Source organism: Mustela lutreola, chromosome 8 (genome assembly GCF_030435805.1).
Source record: "Mustela lutreola isolate mMusLut2 chromosome 8, mMusLut2.pri, whole genome shotgun sequence".
Classification (NCBI taxonomy): Eukaryota; Metazoa; Chordata; class Mammalia; order Carnivora; family Mustelidae; genus Mustela; species Mustela lutreola.
Genome location: NC_081297.1, coordinates 139932569 through 139954769, shown reverse-complemented (window position 1 = coordinate 139954769; position 22201 = coordinate 139932569). Strand labels below are relative to the sequence as shown.

The window sequence follows — 22201 nt, the reverse complement described above, 5'->3', positions numbered from 1 at the left end:
CCAGATGAGTCTTCTGATGGTCAAACTGGTTTGGGGACCACTGAGCATAATCTGTTTTGAGATTGGTCCAAGCACCAGAGTCCTCTTCATTTCCTGGCAGCTGGGTAGAAATGCAGAATCTCTGGTGCCACCCCCCGCCCCAAACCCAAACCCACCAAATCAGAATCTGCATTTTTAACAAGATAACCCTATGGTGGCCTGTATGCATGTTAAAATGTAGGAAACACTGCTTTTCTTCTACCAACGGGAGTAAGGGGGTGCTAACTACATGTTAGAGGTGAATTATCTTGCACTTATTCCCATCGGTGGAAGAGAAACAGTCCAGCTAAGCTGTTGTGTAGATGAGCATGCACTTTACATCCCCTGCTGCTTGGCCCAGGGGTGAATGCTTTTCTGGGCTGAGTTACCGAATGGAAGAGCAGGATTATAATTGGGGCTCTAGCTCTACCATTTACTAGCTGTTTGGCCTTGGTCCAGTCATTTAACCCCTCTGCATTTCAGCCTCTTCACCTGGTGATGGAAGTAATCCTTAGACCGTGAAATAATGTAATAAAGTATTTAGCACAATACAGTGCCTACATGCGTTCGTGCCTTCCCCCGCCCCTTCAACCTTCCAGTAATTATCTGTCTGGATGTAGTTCTGTCCCCTCAGAAGTGGCCACTAGTTATGACCCAATACCATCCTCTCTGTGTAGGTTCCGTGCCTCTTGCCCATCTCTGAGCCATGTCGAGCATCTCATTGTACTGCAGAAAACTGTACAGATCGTTTTCTTTGCTACTTTTTTCTATGAGGGGCCTTTTACATAATGTAGACTGCTATCCACGAGGGCTGGATGAACTGTAGGAATTGAGTAGTTGAGCTGGCATAGGAGTCAAGGTGTGAAGAGAGCTGAGAGAGGCAGCTTTTTTGTGAATTCTTAGTAGTTGACCATATGTTTAAAACAATCATGTTTGTGCTTTTAAAAAAAAAAAAAGTTATAGAGGGTGTCTGTGTAGCTCAGTTGTTTAAGCGTCCCAACTCTTGATCTCTGCTCAGGTCTTGATCTCCGCTCAAGTCTTGATCTCAGGGTCGTGAGTTCAAGCTGCACACCCAGCATGGAGTGTACTTAAAAAAAAAAAAAAAAAAAAGCATAGATAAAAGTCTTTTAACTCAGGTGGTTACATTTGAGGTCTTATTAGATCAGTTCCAAGCAAGAATTAACATGGCGATTATCAGATGATCATTGAATTGACAAGTAATGAGCATTATTTTTTTCTGATCAGGGAATTAATACAGTCAGAAGAAGTTCAGAGACTTGCCCTGGAGACACCAGAAATAGATGGCAGAGAGCTTAAGTCGGAGGATCAGCAGTAGTGGCCAATAGGGCTTGGGAAGCAGGAGCAGGAGATAGGTCCATTTCACTCAGTCATCAACATGTTAGGGGACTGAGGGATGCGGCAGAATCGTGAACTCAAAGCAGGTAATAAAAATTGTTATAGTAGCTGTCCTCTGTAAGGTAGATACACTCCTAGGCGCTTCGTATACGTTATCCTTAATCTTAATGTCCCTGCAATGTATAGGCGCCATCCCTATATTCTACAGGATAGAAAGGTTGGGTAACTTGCCTCAGTCACTGCTAAGAAGCAGGCTACAGAGCTTCTTTGACAGTATGTTGAGTAGCAGTGTGAGTGATGAGACCGTTATAAAAGCTAAGTTGAAATAGCCAATACATACCAGTTAAATAAAGTTTATTTTGTTTATAGTGACCTTTTTGGTGAAGCTGTTAATTTAAATTAAGATTGTGATATTCAACATGTTTCCCGTCTTAGAGGGATTTTTTGAATGTTGCAGAATTATCCTTTTGGGATATATTTCCTTTATGCTCTGAGGCTAATTAAGAGCCATCTATTTAAAAGCCAAAGCTTGTGAAGTCTTCAGTTCATGGAAACACCAGTTTGAATTAAATATCACAACACAGACTAATTTGTTAGTGGTTATCAATTGGCATATTTAACCATAAGTATTTGCATAATCACATCTATTATTTCATTCTGATCCAAATGCAGATAATTATCAATGATTGCACAAAGCAAATTTCATATTCTTAGATAGATTTCTAATTAGTTGAAAGAACCCCAAACTTGGCATTGGAGGATCGGGTCCCGTGCCCCTTTTTGTTGTTTACTACCTGTGAGACCTTGTACATGTCACTTTACCTTGAGAAGTCTGACTTGAGTTTCCCTTATCAATCAAACAAAATTAATAGTCTCTATTTAGCAGGATTGTTTTGAATAAGAGGATGTGTTTGATACAAGTTCTGCCTGTCACTGACTATAACCATGAGAAAGCCATTTAACACCTTCTCCTACTTTGGTTTTCTTATCTGTAAGGTCTGTCTGTGTGAGTGTGGGGCGAGGTGAGGAGAGCGCAGATAAGGGAGCTGGATTACAATTAGATGGTCTCTCTGGGCCCCACAGCACCTGCCTGTGTTTCCAGGGTGGTGAAGTGTTATGTACAATAAGGCATTGGTTCTCATTCTCATTATTGTTCTTTAGCTTGATATCCTCTTAAGGACTAGGTACTGTACACATCACTTTGCGTGCATTATCTCAGTTAATCTTTGGAACAACCCTGTGAGGTGGTTGGTATGATTTAGAAGAGAAAGAATTTGAGGCTCAGAGATAAACTAACATTTCCTGATCATGGACTTTTAAGTGTCAGAGACATAGGTCAGTGTAATATCAACAACTGTACTTTCCTTTATGTCCCTTAGTATGCATAGAACTATTTGTGACATGTCAAAGCTAGAAATTATTTGTGGACTTATTATGCCAGAAAAATTGCTTCTGAGGCCTATTATATAGTAATGAGGAATTCAACAAAATTTTTTTTTTTGCTATCTTGTGATATATCTAGTATCATTGGGAGAATATACAAAGATGTGTAAGATGTAGTTGGAGAGTATATGATCTGTTTGGAAATAGGCACAGACATATACATAATACATTTAGAAGTTAGTATGTGGCAGAATAAAGTCAGGTGATTCTCAGTAAAACGCTACAGTAAAATGCTGATTTAAGAAGAGAGTATTCAGTATGGGCTGGAGGTTGTTTTGCAAGCTTTTTTTTGACCATGATAAGAGATTCATTTTATGTGACAACCTGGTATACAAATATTTGTATGTATACATTGAAGACAAGTTTCATGAAATAATTCTTACCTTTACTCAATGTACTTGATTTTTGTTTTTAAAGATTTTATTTGAGAGAGAGAAAGAGAGCAGAGAGGGAAAGTGAGAGGTAGAACCAGACTCCCTGCTGAGCAGAGAGTCTGATGCGGGACTCCATCCAAGGACCCTGAGATCATGACCTGAGCCGAAGGTAGACGCTTAATGACTGAGCCACCCAGTCGCCCCAGATTCTTCCTTTTTAAAAATTCTATTATAGTCTAGTCTAGTGATTCTTTAAAATATGGCCAGTGGAACCCTCAAGGTGCCTTTTTTTTTTTTTTTTTTAAGATTTTATTTGTTTATTTGACAGAGAGAGAGAGAGAGAGAAAACCAGAGAGCACAAGCAGGGGGAATGGCAGAGGGAGAGGGAGAAGTAGGCTCCTGGATGAGCAGGGAGCCCGATGCAGAGCTCGGTCCCAGGACCTTGGGATCATGACCTGAGCTGAAGGCAGGCACTTAACCAACTGAGCCACCTGGATGCCCCCTCAAGTCACTTTTTTTTTTTTTTTTTTTTTTTTAAAGATTTTATTTATTTATTTGACAGAGAGAAATCACAAGTAGATGGAGAGGCAGGTAGAGAGAGAGGAAGGGAAGCAGGCTCCCTGCTGAGCAGAGAGCCCGATGCGGGACTCGATCCCAGGACCCTGAGATCATGACCTGAGCCGAAGGCAGCGGCTTAACCCACTGAGCCACCCAGGCGCCCAGCCCTCAAGTCACTTTTTAAAGAGGGACTTAAAGGTCAGAACTATTTTTGTAATTGCACTAAGATGATATTTGCCCTGATGTTGCATAAGCAGTGATGCTTAGAACTACTGACACCCTAGCAAGAATCAGAGCAGTGGAACAGATTGTACTCCTAGTCTTCTTTACCACCACACACTTGGAATTAAAGAAGGAAAAGCCAATTTCACTTAAGAATGTTCTCTATGAAGCAGTAAAAATTATTACTGTTTTTAAATCTCCACCTTGAGTATGCATCTTTTTAGTATTCTATGTGACAAAGTGGGTAATACATGTAAGGCATTTTTGCATACCGAGTATGAGGGTTATCTCAAGGAGAAACATTTTTGTGATTGTTTGAGTTTCCAGCTAAACTAGCCACTTGTGGTTTTCATGGAATACCATTCTTGCTTAAAAATCAAATTGACTGGATATTGTTATTTAGACTTGGGTATCTGGCAGACATTTTATTAAAAATGAAGTAAGCCTGTTCAGAAGAAAATAATGACAATATTTGGTATCAATAATAAATTTTGAGCCTTCAAGGAAAATTCTGATTGAAATTAGATTTCAGAAAACTTCTATTCTGGACAGTGGGCTTGCCAGCTCTAATACTTAGACTTTGCCCATGATAGTATGGTGATGTTAGTGAATGAATTTTTTTTGGCATTTTGTAATGGAATGTTTCAGCACTTAGGAGATCTTATAACTTAGTGAACCAGTATTTTATAAATGAAAAATGCATAATGTTAAATAATCATAATAAGTAAAAATCCATTCAAAATCTAAGACCAGTGGATTTTGATGTAACAGAGTATGAAGAAGACTATTAAAGTACTCCTACTTTTTTTTTTTTTTTTTAAAGTAATCTCCATGCCCAGTGTGGAGCCCAGCACAGGCCTTGAACCGAGATCAAGACCTGAGCTGAGATCAAGAGTCAGATGCCTAACTGACCGAGCCACCTGCACCTCTGTATTTCTACCTTTTCTAAATACATATCTATGGAAGGCCAGATTTTCTTCAGCCAAAATAGCACAATACCACAGATTGGGTACAGAAACAGATAGGACATTCTAGCCATCTTCTTTTAAGTTGGATGTGGAAGATGTTTGCAAAAATGTAAAACATGAAATCATTTTCACTAAAATTTTCTTTTTGTTTTATTGGATGTAGTTATATTTTTAGTGTAATGGTTTACTATTGTTTTAAAATGGATTGGCAAATATTTAAAAAATTACTCAGTTTTAGTTTTTAATAGGCAAATATCAGTACTTACAACCCACATAAACAAAAATTCTTTGGAAGCTTTCACAATTTTTAAGAAAGTAAAATGATCCGAAGACCAAAAAGTTTGAGAGTTGCCCCCCACCCTTTTTAATAACGATCGAGACGTCTTCAGTACATCATGAATGGTCTTGATCCATTGCTTGACAAAGTACTGAGCTAGAATCACAGCAGTTGCTTTGTGTAGGGAGGTAGGACTTCGCTAGATTTTACCTAAGTTGAATTGATGTGGGAGAACACCCTAAGATGTGAAGTAAATTGAGTAGAGCTTTTATCTGGAAATAGCTATTTGCCGTCATCCTGCAAACCCCATTCAAATCTTGTCTTCTGTGAGTTCCCCTTGTGATTTCTTCATGCCTTTCTCACTCTATTATCAACCACGTATACTTGTTCCCTCTGGGCCTCGTATTTATATTTTGTTGTATGATTCATGTTGTATTTATTTACATGCCCCTTTTTCTTACCAGACTAGGAGTTCTTTAAGAGAAGAATTAGTGGGATGACTGGGTGGCTCAGTTGGTTAAGCAGCTGCCTTCGGCTCAGGTCATGATCCCAGCGTTCTGGGATCGAGTCCCACGTCGGGCTCCTTGCTCGGCAGGGAGCCTTCTTCTCCCTCTGCCTCTGCCTGTTATTCTGTCTGCCTGTGCTCTCTCTCCACCCCCCCTCTCTGATAAATAAATAAAATCTTAAAAAAAAAAAAAAAAGAGAAGAATTAGTAACCTTTCTGTTTCTACTGTAATACCAGACCCATGAAAGACATTTAGTAAATGTTTGTTGAAAGAATAAATAAATGGTGAGGAATGACCAGGTGAGGCCAGATACATGGGTGTTTGGAGCTTGATCATGTAAGCATGGGAATGGTATGGGTGGCGTTTTATGAAATTAAGCCTGGCCCTGGTGAGAAAGTTGAGAAGAGGTGGATGGAGGCGGTTGGACCAGCCAAAATACTATTACTGTAATTTAGACTTGAGTCAGGTGACCCTGGGCTAGATTAAGGTGAATGCTTTTGTCGTAGCTAATGAAAGACACATATCCTGAGGAATATTTACAAAAATATAAACACAACAATACCCATGCTACCTAACATTTATTGCATACTTACAATATCCTTAATACTGTATTAAGGGCTCAGTGTGTATTATCTCATTTGATCTTAATAGCATCTTGGAGAGGTACTGTTATTTCCTTTTTTGGTGGTTGTTGTTTCCATTTTTTGATGGTTAAAAATACTTGTTCATTGTTGAAAAATTAGAAAATGCAGATAGGCAGAAGAAAAATAATGTGTATGACTTATAAATCTGAACTCAGCACCAAAACATATAACCACTAAGCATTTTGGGATATATCCTTTCAGACTTTAAAAAAAAACGGTATGTCTATGTGCTATATATATGCTTGCACATAAGGAAACCCTGGATAAAAGACTTTGTGCTGTTTCCTTATCGAAGGATAGGCTGACCTAAATATGTAAATGTTTAGGGATGTTGATGAAATAGGCAGATGTCTCTAAAATGTTAATTTTGTTTATTCATCCATATCTAAAATAATATACGAAACTATATAAGTAGAAACATTTTGTCTTCTGTGGTTCTAACCACAGTCTGCTGCATCAGTATCTGTATTGTTGCTTAGAACCATCTGAAGTCTTCAGACAATTTTCTAGGTCGTATACTGAGATACAGCACTGCCTTATCTATTATAGCGGCAGATGACTTTATTTCAAGCTGTAAGTATCCATTCAGATGACATCAGGAAGGTGTGTTTTCTTTATTTATACCATATTGTATACTGCATTGCTTAAAAAGTTGTTTTTATCGAGAGGAAATTCACTGGAAATTAACCTTCTTAGAGTGAATAGTTTGGTGGTATTGATTATATTCACAGTGTCATGTAGCAACCACCCCGATTTCCAAACATTTTCATCACCCCTAGAAGAACCCTGTACCCAGTAAGAAGTCACCTTCCATTTCCCCTTCTTCTCAGCTCCTGACAGCCCCCAGTCTACTTTCTGCCTCCATGAATTTACCTGTTCTGCACATTTCATATAAATGGAATCATACAATCTGTGACTTCTGTATCTGGCTCCTTTCACTTAGCATCATGTTTTCAAGGTTCATCTGTATTGTAGCACGTACCAGTACTTTGTTTCTTTTTATAGCTGGATCCTCTTCCTTTGTATGAATATACCACAATTTATCTGTTCCTTAGTGGGTGAACTTTTGTTTCCATCTTTTAGCTGTTGTGCATAGTGCCGTGATGAACCTGTGTGTACAAGTATTTGAGTATCTGTTTTTGGTTCTTTTGGGAATATACCTAGGAGTGGAATTGCTGGGCCATATGGTAGCTCTATATTTAACATTTTGAGGAACCACCAAACTGTTTTCTACAGCAGCAGCTGCACCATTTTATATTCCTACCAGCAGCGTACAAGGGTTTGTCAATTTATTTTTAATGAGGAACACAATAAGATGGGGAAAGGAAAGAGAAAATATGTGTGGCCTTTGAGTTTATTAGAGCTTTGTATCTCAGATTTTGCCTGATGGACTTATTAAATATTTAGCATCACTTCAGCACTAAGAAGGAAATTTAGCTTAGGGAAATGTATCTAATCTATTTTAAGTGGTAACAGACTAAGAAGTGAAGATCAGAGAAGTGAGAGAAGGGAAATTTAAATAGACTTGAAATTCCTTGAAGGCAGAGGACCTATTCATCTTTGTGTCCTCTGCACTTAATAAAATGTTTGGCATGTCACAGGTGGTGTAGGGGGTCTCCAAGGTGGTCCTAGGTCCAGTGATTCACTAGGATGTACAGAACTCAACATAGAGTTAATAAACATGGCTCATAGTCATGGTCATGGCTGTGAATTATAACAGTGAAAGGCTATAAAGCAGATTCAGCAATGGGAAAGAGTGCATTGGGGTGAAGAAGAAATCAGGCTCAAGCTTCCAAGAGTTCTCTCCCAGTAGAGTTGCACAAGATGTGCTTGTTTTCTTCGGCGGCAAATTGTGACAATGTTGTCTGCCAGGGAAGCTCATTAGAGACATAGTGCTGAGATTTTTCTTTTTGGAAGGGTAAGTGGGAACGGTTGTTCAAAGAGGGACCTCTACTTACTGTACATCCCAAATCCAGACTCTCGGAAGGCAGTGTTCAGTATAAACCATATTATTTGCACAGTTTCGGCACTGTGGACCACTCTTTTTATCAGTTCTGCTGGTACCCTCCCAAAAGGAAATATAAGTGTTCAGACACCAATTAAGGCCAACCTCGCAAGCTGCCCTTTCTAAGGATGGCAGTCAAGGCTTCTATATTCTTTTCCTGTGGGTAGATGTTTTAACTCCTTAAAAAGTGTTGCTGCGTTCTGTAAAGAAAATCAAATGCCAAGGTAGAAAACCAGCAGGGACTTTAGTGTCCGCCAGACCTGGGTTTTGTGTTATTGTAGGCAAATTGCATAGTTTTCTGAGCCTCACTTTCTTACTATAGAAAGATGTATCATAGAGTTTAATGAGAATACCAAGTGATAATGTATAGCAAACACTATAACTACACGTAATGTGTGTCCTGTGTATAGCATGTGGCTGTTGACATTTTGTTTCAGCTCACGAGTATTAAGAAGTAAAGAGCGCTCAAAAGAATAGCAGATGTAATATAATAGCAGGTATAATATAATGTAATAATGTGATAAAATATCATCAATAGAATTAATATATAATGGCAATTACCCCCCGGACTGAGATAAGGCATGCAAAGACAGAGCTGTCCTTCTGTCCCCTGTTCCCTGCACCAGGGGCTGAGATCTAGACTTTGCTGGAGAGGGCATGGCTGTGTCTCTGAGTTCCTGTGATGCCAGACCTGCAGAACTTGTTGGAAATCTGCCTTTTAAAAAATTGCCAGAAATTTACCTTGAAGGGTACAGGTTTTCTCTGCCATCGGAAAGTAGAGCATTCCTATGAAACGCTTTGTAAGCCTACATGGAGTAAAGTGAAGAAATGATTCCCATTAATCTAGATGGAAAAAAAACGTGAGCATTTGTGGACCCCCAAAATAATTTCCTTTGGTGTTCTTGACACTTTCGGACACATCTTGCTAGCTGATGCACAGAACAGAGATAAACCTCGGCTGCTCCTGCATGCAGTTCAGAGATGGGTGGTTCGATGCTGTGATGCTGAGCGTGGTTTCTTGGGAAGGAGCGTGGTGGCGCCTCAGCGGCTACTGGCGCTCAGTGCTGCCCTGTCATAGCTCGCTTACAAACGGTCACTGAGCACTTTGCACTCTGTGCCTTTCTTTGTGGAAGTGAAAATCATCTTTGGATTTCTTTCTGTTAGCAAAATCCCAGGTACGAATGTGGGTTTTTCTTTAAAGCGCTGTAAGACAAATTTTCGAAAAGGTGGGGGACACCTGTCCCGAGGAAAGCTGTTCACAAGAAGTTGTCTTACCAGACGTACCCTGCTGTAGCCCGATCCAAGTGGAGGGGGCAGCTCAGGGACGGCGCCGGCAGCCGGGTGCTGCCGCTTGCTGTTGTGTGCTTCAGGAGCCGGCAAGGAGGGAAACCCCGTCTTGTAAGAAACTGCTGAGAGGGCACATTGGGACTTGGAAGCAAAACCCTTTCCCTGTAGAGTATTTCCTGAGCCCTCTGCGGACACAACTTGACATCATGTGTCAAAGGAAGAATACTTAAAAGGCCCAGATCCATTTTCACAGAGCAGGCAAAAAGGGTGAATGTAGAATTGCACAGCCACTAACGGGTCAACAGTATGTGCGTGGAATGCCTGTTTCATTCCAGATGCTTGGAAACCAGGAAGATGGCAAATAGAGATCTAAGGACCCTAAATAAAGTGAGCCACGTGCAGAACACCCCGAATTTGGACCCTTGCCTTATACCGTATACAAAAGTTAACTCAGAATGGATCTAAGACCTAAACAGAAAATCTAAAACTATAAAACCCTAAGAAGAAAACATACGGCGAAATCTTCACGACCTTGGATCTGGCAGTAGACTCTTGGGTGTGACTTCGTATAAACGTACGTATCTGTTTTAAAAAAACAGATAAATTGAACTTCATGAAAATGAAAAACTTTGGCGCATCAAAGGATGCATACCATCAACAGAATGGAAAAGTAGCCACAGATGGGAGAAAATATTTATAAATCCTACATGTAGTAAGGGATTGATATCTATCATATTTAAAGAACTCCTACAACTCAACAACAAAAAAACAGGTTCTAGGTTGTTTCATGGAAGGTGTTTTAGCACAAGTATTTCTGCTGCATAACTAATTGATTGTAAGACAATTTTGTGGTAAAAGGTTAAGAAACAAAAATAACCGGTTGACTATTTTGACAATTGTTGTTTTCAGCACGTGGCCGACAGGTTTTATTTCTCTATTGACACAGTACTCCCATTTGTATATTACATAAATCTTAGCTCTCCTGTGGTCCATGTAGTGGTGCAGAGTTTTGAACCCCTTACTTCCCATAGAACTTTGTAATGTCTGTCAGCAAACATGTGACAGGATGCAAAGAACAACAGTGTAGAAGGCTTTCATATTCTAATACAGAGCCTAGTTATAAACAGACACCCTCATATTTGGAAACTGATACCTCTTTTAATGAAGGAAGTAATTTTAGTGAAAAAAAAAGAGGAAAAGTGAGATGCCAAACAAGGAGACCAATCAGGAGGAAAAAAAACCAGTATAATGCTATGCATGAAAGACATGAAGACAAATGATTAGGTATAAACCACAAAATGAAATAAGCTATTTGAACGCTATTACTATGATTCTATACTATACATTTTAAATGTATTCAAGTATTTTGTATTTTCCAATAGTCTTTCTCATTTTATTATTCATTTTTCGTGTTTCATTATGTTCTTTTTGTTGAATGTCCCTCTTTTGTGGATTTCTCTTTTATGGCAAGATTGCTTCATGGCCACTTAGCTATGTAGTGAAAATGTTCGCAGAAAAAAAAAATGCTTGTGGCAGAGTTGCTTATGGTGAAAATACCAGATGTGAAAGAAACACCCTGATTAAAAAATTGGCAAAGGACTTGAATAGACATTTCTCCAAAGAGGATACACAAATGCCTAGTAAGCACTTGGAATGATGCTCAGCATCACTAATCATAGGGGCAGTGCTAATCAAGACGACAATGAAATAATAGTTCACACTCATTATAATGGCTATTGTAAAAAAACAAATAAAAACAAGAAAAGAAATGTTGGCGAGGATGTGGAGAAATCAGAATCCTTGTGTATTGCTGGAGGGAATGTAAAATGGTGCAGCTGTGGAGGAAAGGGGTATGCGATTCCTCAAAATGTTAAACATGGAATTACCAGTAATCCAGCTGTTCTACTTCTAGATGTATACCCGCAGAACTGAAGGCAGGGACTCCAGTAGATATTTGCACACCATGTTCCCAGTTGCATTATTCACAGTAGCCAAAAGGTGGAAGGAGACCAATGTACATGAACAAAACGAGGTCTGTCCATACAGTGGAATATTATTCAGCCTTAAAAAGAAGGAAATTCTGACTTAGACTACAGTGTGGATGAACTTTGAAGACATTATGGTAAATAAAATAAGCCAGTGACGAAAGGCTATGATTCCACTTAGGTGAGGTATCTGAAGTAGTCAGATTTATAGAGACAAAGTGGAATGGTGATTGCCAAGGGACAGAGGAAGGAGAGAATGGGGAGATAGTGACTATGGAATTTCAGTTGGAGAGGGTTGTTGGAGATAGATGTCGTGATGGTCACAACAGTGTGAATGTACTAAATGCTGAAGAACTGTACACTAAAAATGGTTGAAATGGTAAATTTTGTATTATTTGTATATAACCACAGTTTTTTAAAAAAGGAAAAAGTAGAAACTGCTGGAGAATATTTAGAGGATGATCTCAAACCTTAGTACCAGGAGGGGTAGATTGAAGTAGAATTTTATTTATTATTAATGTACTTCAAAATATAATTTGGTTTTCATGATTGGATTTTAATTAAAAAAATAAGTAAGAACAGAATGGATTTTTTTTTTTTAAAGATTTTATTTATTTGACAGAGATCACAAGTGGTCAGAGAGGCAAGCAGAGAGAGAGAGAGGAGGAAGTAGGCTGCCTGCGGAGCAGAGAGCCCGATGTGGGACTCGATCCCAGGAACCTGAGATCATGACCTGAGCTGAAGGCAGAGGCTTAACCCACAGAGCCACCCAGGTGCCCCAAGAACAGAATGGATTTTTTTTTTTTTTTTTTAAAGATTTTATTTATTTATTTGACAGAGAGAGATCACAAGTAGGCAGAGAGGCAGGCAGAGAGAGGAGGAAGCAGGCTCCCTGCCGAGCAGAGAGCCCGATGCGGGACTCGATCCCAGGACCCTGAGATCATGACCTGAGCCGAAGGCAGCGGCTCAACCCACTGAGCCACCCAGGCGCCCCGAACAGAATGGATTTTTAAAGGAAATTTAAAAACTGGGAGTGTTAGCAGATCAGGAACTTGATCTAGCAGAGTGGCCTGCTTAGCTGTGTGAAGCAAATATATGTCGAGAAAGGCCAAGTCATTTTGGTTTCCTTAGCGTTGATCTCGCTAGTTTCTCTCATCAACTGTTGGAATGGATTCCCAACATGGCTAATGTTTACTCTAGTTTTCGAACACCTTCAGTGATGATGGATGGCCATTTCACACATATTTCTAAAGAACTGACTTTAAGCTAAGAAAAATTGAAGGTTAGTTATTTGGAAATGTGTGACTTTGTAGGAGTGAGTCCTGCAGATTGACCAGATTTCTCTCTCAAGTCATTTGCAACTGATAGGCATGGGGGAGTTCCCTACAACTTCACAGCATGTTAAATACTGTGCCAGATGAGCTGTACCAGAGTTATCGCCTTTAATCACCGCAACTTTCCGAGGTAGAGTTTGTCTATTACACATTTGAGAAAATTGAGGCTCAGAGAGATTACATGATTTGCCCAGAGTCACAGAGTTAGAAAGTGATATAGCCAGTGTTTGAATCTTCATCTCTCTCACTTGCAAAGCCCCTGCTTTCTGTATCGTATCATGAAAGGAGCTATTTGTATCTGCAGGTAGCAGAGTTGGAGGCATGAATTGCTTCCGTGATGTGGGAGACAAGAGTTCTCAGCTCTAGGTTCTCTTTTCTGTCTGTTTAATCGAAGTACTTAGGACAGAGCACTTCTCTTTGAGCCTCAGTTTCCTCACCTATAAAGAAAAGGGATTTGATTGGTTATCTTTTTGAAATCTGTCACTGTTAATTTTAAAGAAGAAATTTTAGTGTATTCCAAAGGTGGGCTTTGAGGACCCAGTCAATCACTGTCAGATTTTGACATGAAAGCTATTACTTATACTGGGACTTTTTTTTTTTTTTTTTAATTTTTAAATAAAGGGTGTTTGGGGTGGGAGGTGGTGAGTGTTGCAAAGTACTTTCATTAGTTGTATTGATCAGGATGTAGAATAAATTATGTTTTATTTTATTGGTGCATGAAGGCTTAGTTTACCAGTTACCAGTAGGACTTCTGTTGAGATTATGTTGTTAGATGCTACCAGATTCATATCCCTTAGAAGTCTTCATCTTGTCTCTGGGTACCTTGAACTCTGTATGGCTTGGAAGCAGAATGATACCCTCTGGTTGCTTAGCAATCTCTCTTCCGGAGCCAAAGGTTCCTGTTGTTGGGATTGGGTTTTGCAGGCAGTAGCATATGGAATTTCGGTCCATCTTTAGTTCCTGTGGTGTTCCGTTCCATGTCCATGCTTGAAAAACAGTAACTTTGGCTGCAGAACAAGGTAGTGAAATATCTTGGGAAACTTGATTCACTTCTTTTTCCAGCCAGTGTGGCTTAAATCAGTCTTTCCTTCCATCATTAAATGTGTTTAGGGTAATGTGAAGTTCATTTTCAACTGGGAGTAAGTTGGTGAAAAATCGGGGCTTGTTACCCTTGCCCAAGTTTTGTTTGTAGCAGACAGCTTCATTTCTGTTTCTTTCCTTTGCTTCTTTCTTACTCACCTCTCTCCAAATTGCCTGGTGGCAAGAATTTATTTTGTTCCATTCTCAGTATTTTCCTTTCCCTTTGATTTTGTGAAATGGGTTTGATTTTGTTAGACACAAAAAGAAGACAATGGGGGTGGGTTTTTATTTTAATTTTTTTATGGCTTAGTGTAACTTCATTGTACATTCCTGGTGTTCTCCATCTGCTCCTAGACAGCTCTGTCAGTGATAGAAGCCAATAAGAAACATTCTGGTAACAAAGCTCTGGACAGTGGACTCCCCATCTGTTCAGCAGGTGAAACCAGGGGAGATTGGCAGAGGGTATCTTCCTTAGGCTCCTGTTAATGTTTTTTATGGGTCATCCCATTGCTCAGGAGTCCTGGCTAGAGCATTTTATCACGACTGTATTTCCATGGGAATGAATGTAGGGTGTTCTTGATTTTCCGCATTGGTAATTTCTCCTGACACTCCTCCTTTAGCCGCATTTTAAAAATGCTCAAGGAAGCAGTCAGTGCCTTTTGCGTTACCTCTCAGGTGCAGTATTGGGTACTTTTTGCAATGGGCAGATATTTGGCTAATCATTCAGAAATGGTATTGACTTTCAGAATCATTTAGGAAAACGGTTTTAGAAACCCTGCTGTCTTGTAAGCATTCATCAGTCACTGCGCTGAGCTGTGGTCCTCCAGTGAGTGCCCAACCCCGTTCGCACACATACTGTTTGTTGCACAGAGCTCCTGGAGGCCTCCGGAGCTTTGTTGTTGCCATTGTTTTAACTAGATGTTAGTTTCGGTACTGGTTACATTATCTTGTACTGACTGTAAGTTTGAGCTCCTCAAGGGCGAGTATACCAGCGCTGTGTTTGTCATAGGCGATTGTTCAGTCATTTTTATTGTTAGGGGAAGAATTCTTTTGCTTAAATGGATTTTTCAAACATAGGTGCACGTGGGGGCCTCTCAGCTGCCCGTGGAAGAATCCGAGTCAGGTGCTCATTTTCTTCCCTCTGCTTCTGCTGTTTGACCATGATGTCGGGAACCTTCTGTTACTCTTTCACAGGTCCACTAACCAGAAGCTTCTCAACAGTTTTAACTGCTGACCTCTGTAGTCACTAAGAATTCTTGGGATTGGCGTTTTATTTCTTATATGTTCTTTTTATTCCTGAGCAGCCTCTGTGCCTAGGCAGAGTCAGTTTTGAACTCATTCAGTCTTGCTAGGCCCAGAATTTTGCTTATTGGAGGTGTAGGCAGAGCTGCGCAGGCCTTTTCTCTTGGAGTTTAACATGTCTGTTTTCCATCCCATCTGTTCCATTAGCTCGCCTTGTAATTCCATCTCTGCTTTAAATATCAGTTATAACTTCTGTACTGATCGAAAACTCAGATCTGCACATCTTAGATGGTCAGCCCCGTCTTGGGACCAGAGGAGAGTTCTCTAGGTGTTGTCACATAGCAGCAGAAGTCCTGGGTGCAGAGTTGAGAGCGGAGTGTGGAGGGCCGCGCAGCCACTGTCCTTAGCTCTTTGGCTTTGAGTAAATCACTTAATCTTTCTGAGATTCCATTTTGTTATCTGTAAAATGAGGGTTATAAAAACCTATTTTCTGCATTGTGAGGCCTAAGTAAGATTAAATGAAGGTATTTTTGTAAGTTAAAAAACGTTACAGAATACTGGTAATAGTGACTTTTTGGGTTCTTTATTAATATGCCAAATAATATGTGAATTTTACATTTTGTAAAACTGAAACAATTCAGATAAAGCCTGACCTCTTGGCCTTCCACAGATCTTCTTCCTAGAGGTAACCCCTATGTATTTGTTACTCTGTGCATTTATTTACTTTTTTAAATATGCATATAGAAATCTCTTTTTGTGTTATGATTTAAAGAAATATGCTGTTCTGCTATCATTTAATATGACATGAGATTGTAGAGATTTTACCTTTTTAAAAACTTGTTGAGGGCACCTGGGTGGCTCAGTGGGTTAAAGCCTCTGCCTTCAGCTCAGGTCATGATCCCGGGGTCCTCGGATGGAGTCGGGCATGGGGCTCTCTGCTCAGCGGGGAGCCTGCTTCTCAGTCTCTCTCTGCCTGCCTCTCTGCCTACTTGTGATCTCTGTCTGTCAAATAAATAAATAAAATCTTTAAAAAAAAATAAAAACTTGTTGAGATGAAATAGTAGCACGGTTTCTCATTATTAAGGGGGACTAAGGTTCTTTTCCAGTTTTTCACTATTGCAAACAGCACTGCATTGAAAGTCTTTGCACATGCTTCTTGGAGCACATGTGCAAAATGGTTATCTAGAGTGGCTACAGAGAGCGAAGACATGAAATTACAAGATGTGTGCACTTAGCATCTTAATGATTACTGTCAAATTGCTTTCCAAAGCAATGGTCGCAATATACTTATATTCGGACTATTAGATGGGAAGGTGCCTATTTACTCTTCTTGCTAAATTGTGACATTTTCCTTTTCATTTTTGCCAGTCTTAAGAGTGAAAAATGATCTCTCAAATCCAAAAGAATGTTCATAGACAGTGTGGTTTGTGAGTGCAAAGAAAAAGCATAACCGGAAACAATTTAAAAATCCATTAAGAGAAAAATAAGAGGTGAATAAATTGTGACGTGGCCGTAAAATAGATTACTAAACAGAGGTCCGAGCTAGTGACATGCATAAGGGGGGCTGAATCTCAGTCTGGAGCAAGAAAAGGAAATTGCTAAAGAATATGGACGATAAGACCCATTTCTATAAATTGAAAAAAATGCAAAGTTAATGCATTTTGAAAGGACATATTTATACATGATAAAAAGGAAAGCAGGTGATGCCCCTTTGTCATTAAGGGTAGGCTACTTTCAGAGGCGGGGAGTTTCTGAGGGCCGGTGAGTTCCAGATAACCTTACCTGAGGTTGGGGGGTGGCCTTGACTTTGCCAAGGCCCATGAAGGAAGGAGTCCATTTCCTCTGATATCTATCTGTGCTTCCTGCTACATTTGTCTTTGCTGTTAATGTTTCTGAGAATACCGGCTTGTAGGTTTGATATATATTTTTTTTCCTTATAAGAAGTTCTTTGTGTTGTTGAACTCAAGAATATAGTTTATATGTGGGGTATTCTCTGGGAGTGATGAATGTTAATTTTGTTCTTGGGTGTTTTCCATTACTTTCTTAATCATATAATTTCTTTCTCAGACGATTTTGAAATAGTTACTGTAAAAAATTAATGTGGAACAGTTACTGTAGTAGAAAACTTGATAAAATGGAAGAAGTAGGAGCTTGGAGTCCAACAGACCTGGGTTGAAATGTTTTTCTCCACTCAATACCTATGCTTTATTATCTTCTCTTTGCTGCTTTCTGCTCCTCCTCCCCTCCATCCTGAAACTAGACCTGATTTAGTTGCTTAGTATCTAGTAGTTATCACCATTCTTATCATCATCATTGTTGTTAAAATCTGTAAGGAATGGTGTCAGAGTAAATCACGGAATCCAGAACAGACAAGGCACTCATAGTTTTCAGAAGGAACTCTGTTCTTTTTTTGTGGTCTAAGCTGTATATGTCTCCCCTGTAAAAATTAGTGTGAAAGCAGCTGATCATGGCCCATGATGATTATCACTGTTAATAAATAACAGGTTGATTGACATAGAATTCACAGACCATAAATCTCACCCCCCCTTTTTTTTTAATTTTTAAAGATTTTATTTATTTATTTGAGAGAGAACACAAGCAGGGGGAGGGACAGAGGGAGAAGCAGTCTGCCCACTAAATTGGGAGTCCAACACAGGGCTCAATCCCAGGACCCTGGGATTATGACCTGAGCCGAAGGCAGATGTTTAACTGACTGAGCCCCCTGTGTGGCACAAATCTCATGTTTTTAAAGTGATATTAGTAGTTTTTAGTATAATCATAAAGCTGCACATCTGTCATCACTAATTCCGGAGCATTGTCATCACCAAAACCAAACCCAGTACCTGTTATCACTTATTCCCCATTTTGCCCATTAATTCCCTAAAGCTGCTAATCTCTTCTTTCTCTGTGGATTTTTCCATTCTGAATATTTGCTGTTTTTTTTTTTTTTTTAACTTAGCATGGTGTTTTCAGTATTATGTTGTATCAGTACTTTGTTCCTTTGTGTTACCCAGTAACATTCAGTTGTAGTTATATCATACTTTATTTATCCATTGATCAACTGGTGAGCATTTGGATTGTTTCTACTTTTTGGTGATGTTGAAATAAAGCTGCTATGCACATTCCAGTACAAGGTTTTGTGTGGATCTGTGTTTTTAGTTTTCTTCCTCATAGCAAGTGTGGAATTGCTACATCAGATGGTTACTCTGTTGTAACATTTTGAGGGGCGGCTGCTAGGTTTCCACACTGTTTCTGGAGTGCCTTTATATTCCTACCAGCAGTGTATGAAATTCCAGTTTCTCCACATCTTCCCTAAAGTGTGTCTCTTTTTTCTAACAGGCGTGAAGTATTTTCTTCCTGCAATTTCAATTTGCATTTTCCTAATGACTAATGAGGTCGAGCATCTTTTCATGTACTTACTGGCCACTTGTATGTCTTCTTTGGAGAACTTCCTGCGCTAATCCTTTCCTCATTTCAAAATTAGGTGGTTGTTTTAAAGAGTTCTCTATGTCTAGGGTGCCTGGGTGGCTCAGTGGGTTAAGCTTTTGCCTTCGGCTCAGGTTGTGATTTCAGGGTCCTGGGATCGAGCCTACTTTCCCCCTTTACTCTGCCCACTTCTCTGCCTACTTGTGATCTCTCTGTCAAATAAATAAATAAAATCTTAAAAAAGAAAAAAGAGTTTTTTTTTTTTAAAAGATTTTTATTTATTTATTTGATAGAGAGAGATCACAAGTAAGCAGAGAGGCAGGCAGAGAGAGAGGGGGAAGCAGGTTCCCTGCTGAGCAGAGAGCCCGATGTGGGGCTCGATCCCAGGACCCTGAGATCATGACCTGAGCTGAAGGCAGAGGCTTAAACCACTGAGCCACCCAGGCGCCCCGAAAAAAGAGTTCTTTATATCTATTTTGAATACAGATGACTCGCAGTATTTTCTCCCATTCTGGGAGTTGTCTTTTCATTTATTGATGGAGTCCCCCCTCACTCTACTGAAATATATTTGACCTGTAACATTGTATAAGTTCAAAGTGTATAAAGTTTTGATTTGGTGCCTTTATATATTGGGAAGTGATTACCAACACAGGGTTAGTTAACACCTGCCTCATGTCACATTATTACCATATATTTGTTATGGAGAGAACGTTTAAGACCTACATTCTTAGGACCTTTCAGGTATATAAAACAGTATTATTAACTATAATCACTATGCCAGACATTAGATACCCAGAATTGATAGTATCCTTCAAGTTCCAGAAGTTTTAAATTTTTTTAAATTAACATATAATGTATTATTTGCCCCAGGGGTACAGGTCTGTGAATCCTCAGGCTTACACATTTCACAGCACTCACCATAGCACATACCCTCCCCAGCGTCCATAATATAGCCACCCTGTCCCTCCTCCCCACCCCACTCTCCCCCCCCCCCACTAACTCAAAAAGGTCAGAAGTTTTTAATTTTATTAAAGTCTGATTTATCTGTTGTTTACTTTGTCACTTGGATTTTTGGTCTCATACTGAAGAAGCTATTGCCTAACCAAAAGTCATGAAGATTTGCTTCTCTGTTTTCTTCTAAGAGTTTTGTGGTTTTAGATCTGTGATCCGTTTTGAGTTAATTTTCTATATGGTGTAAGATAGCATTCCAACTTCATTTTTTAGTCTGTTGATATCCATTTGTCCCAACAACATTTGTTGAAAAAGATTGTTCTTTTCCCCATTGATTTACTTGGCACCCTTTCCAAACTCATAATTTTATCATAATTTTAGGGGTTTATTTCTGGACTCTCAGTTGTAGCCCATTGGTCTCTATGGCTAGCCATAAGCCAGTATTACACTATCTTGATTACTTTAGCTTTGTAGGAAACTTTGAAATCAGGAAGCATGAGTTCAGCTTTACTCTTCTTTCTCGGGATTGTTTGGCACCTGTGATTTTTTAAGGCTGTTATCTTTGGTGTGTTCTCTCTTGGGAGACTTAATTTATAAATGTCCAAAATAGCGACTTAGGAATCAAAAAGAAGAAGTTGGATTTTGTGTGATTGAATCAGTGATAAATGCCAAAATAACTTCAGCTTATTGACCTCCAGTTACTTCTTTATCCATCGTTTTGGGTGCCCACCGTGTGTTAGACACTGTGCTATTTTGCAGGGAAACTGGGATGAATACACACGGCGTCTCTGTAGCAAGCTTATGTTGGCTCCTGGTTTCGTATTTTTGAATGCAGTGTGGACGCTTGATAGATCAAAGGATATAATCAAAGCAGATCTATCATTGGTTGCAGCTCTTGCCATAATTGAAAGTCCTATCAGTGCAAATTCTTACCTTGTAATTCTACTAGTCGGAATGAAAGTATAAATGGATGGCAGAAGAGAATGAGTATTTTCCAGGTAGCTGTGTTGCGCACGTTGAAAAAATTACAAAGGCACCGTATGTTCTCATTTACACTTGGGTGTGCACATAAATCTCCCATTTAAAAGTTCACTTGAAGGCAAGGGCCTTGTGATATTTATCTTTCTTACTGATGACTGACATCTAACAGTACTTTAAAAATATTAGCTGTTCAGGGAGCCTGGGTCCAACTCTTGATTTTGGCTCAGGTCATGATCTCAGGGTTGGGAGGTCAAGCCTTGCATCGGGCTCCACGTTGGGCATGGAGCCTGCTTACGGTTCTCTCTGTCCTTTTGCCCCTCTTACCCCCTTTCTTTCTAAAAAAAAATTTAGGTGCTCACTATTTGTTGACTGAATAATTGCATGGGTCAAGCCATGAATGAGTGCTCCTATCTTATGACCTTATACTAAATTAGGGTTTGCATAGCTTTTATTGGCTATCATTCTTGCCCTCAAGGCTCTTGATTTAGGGGTAAATGTGAAGATGAGACGCTCAATATGATACAGCTTTACAAAAATAAGATTTATTGCGTCATAAATAATATGAAAAGGAAATTGTACAGATAGCCTAAATACATTTTAATATATACATGTTAGGAGTCCCTTGGATCTACAAGGTGATACAGGATGGTAGAGTAAGTCCTGAGCGGAGATGGGATTTCACGTAGGGCTCAAAGAAGTGAAGGAACACATATTGAGAGAGGGGAGTGGCAAAAACTTCCAGGCCAAGAGGTAGTTCTCAGAATGGGTGGCACTGTTCAGCCAGGAGACTTCTGGGAAAATATGGATATTTTTGGTTGTCCTAGTATTCAGGATTGCTATTGGCTTTTAGTGGTTAAAGGCCAGGGAGGCTAACGTCCCATAGTGTGGAGTTGGGAGTTGATTTGCTCCAAATCACAGTGACTTCCTATTTGCAATATTCTTAAAGGAAACAGATTTAGCTGTATAAGGAGGAAAATAGTGTTTATGAGTTGTGTTTTGAAGCAAATACTATTTGTTTGGTTTGGTTTTTGCCATTATAGAGGCTGAACTGAGAGAGGTGTGTAGTTGGAGTGGAGTATAGCAATGGAACATCTTAGGAACTGTTGCAGGGGTTTATATTTGATCAATTTGGATGATTTTGGTGATTCTTAACATTTTCTTTTGTCTTATAGTTTGATTTTCTTTTCTTTTTCTTAGAACGAGCCTCTGACCCCAGGTTATCATGGATTCCCAGCACGGGACAGCCAGGTTGGTATCTGCTGTTACAACTCAGATGAGATGTGTGTGTGTGTGTGTGTGTGTGTGTGTGTGTGTGTGTTTTCATACTAAGGATGATGTGGTAGAGAGCATTTCCTGAAATAATTTTGGAGAGTGACACGGTTAGTTTCAGCAATGAATTTACATTTAGAGATACTAATAAATATATTTTTTTAATCCTAAAAGAGTTATAATTATGTTACTGAAACTGTGGATACTACAGGGGAAAAAAAATCACTGAGGCACAGCCATAATTGCTTTTGTTTTTTCTTCTCCAGGCTCTGATA

General features: G+C 39.5%; 1 protein-coding gene across 19 annotated transcripts in view; it reads left to right on the top strand.

Moving 5' to 3' along the window:
- RBFOX2 (RNA binding fox-1 homolog 2) overlaps positions 1 to 22201 on the top strand; it is a 273237-nt gene that overhangs the window by 67606 nt on the left and 183430 nt on the right. For all 19 annotated transcript variants that reach the window (XM_059186840.1, XM_059186841.1, XM_059186828.1 and 16 more), the window contains exon 2: positions 21855 to 21905. In XM_059186840.1, the coding sequence (XP_059042823.1) occupies positions 21855 to 21905 (51 nt within the window). The remainder of the gene's footprint in view (positions 1 to 21854; positions 21906 to 22201) is intronic.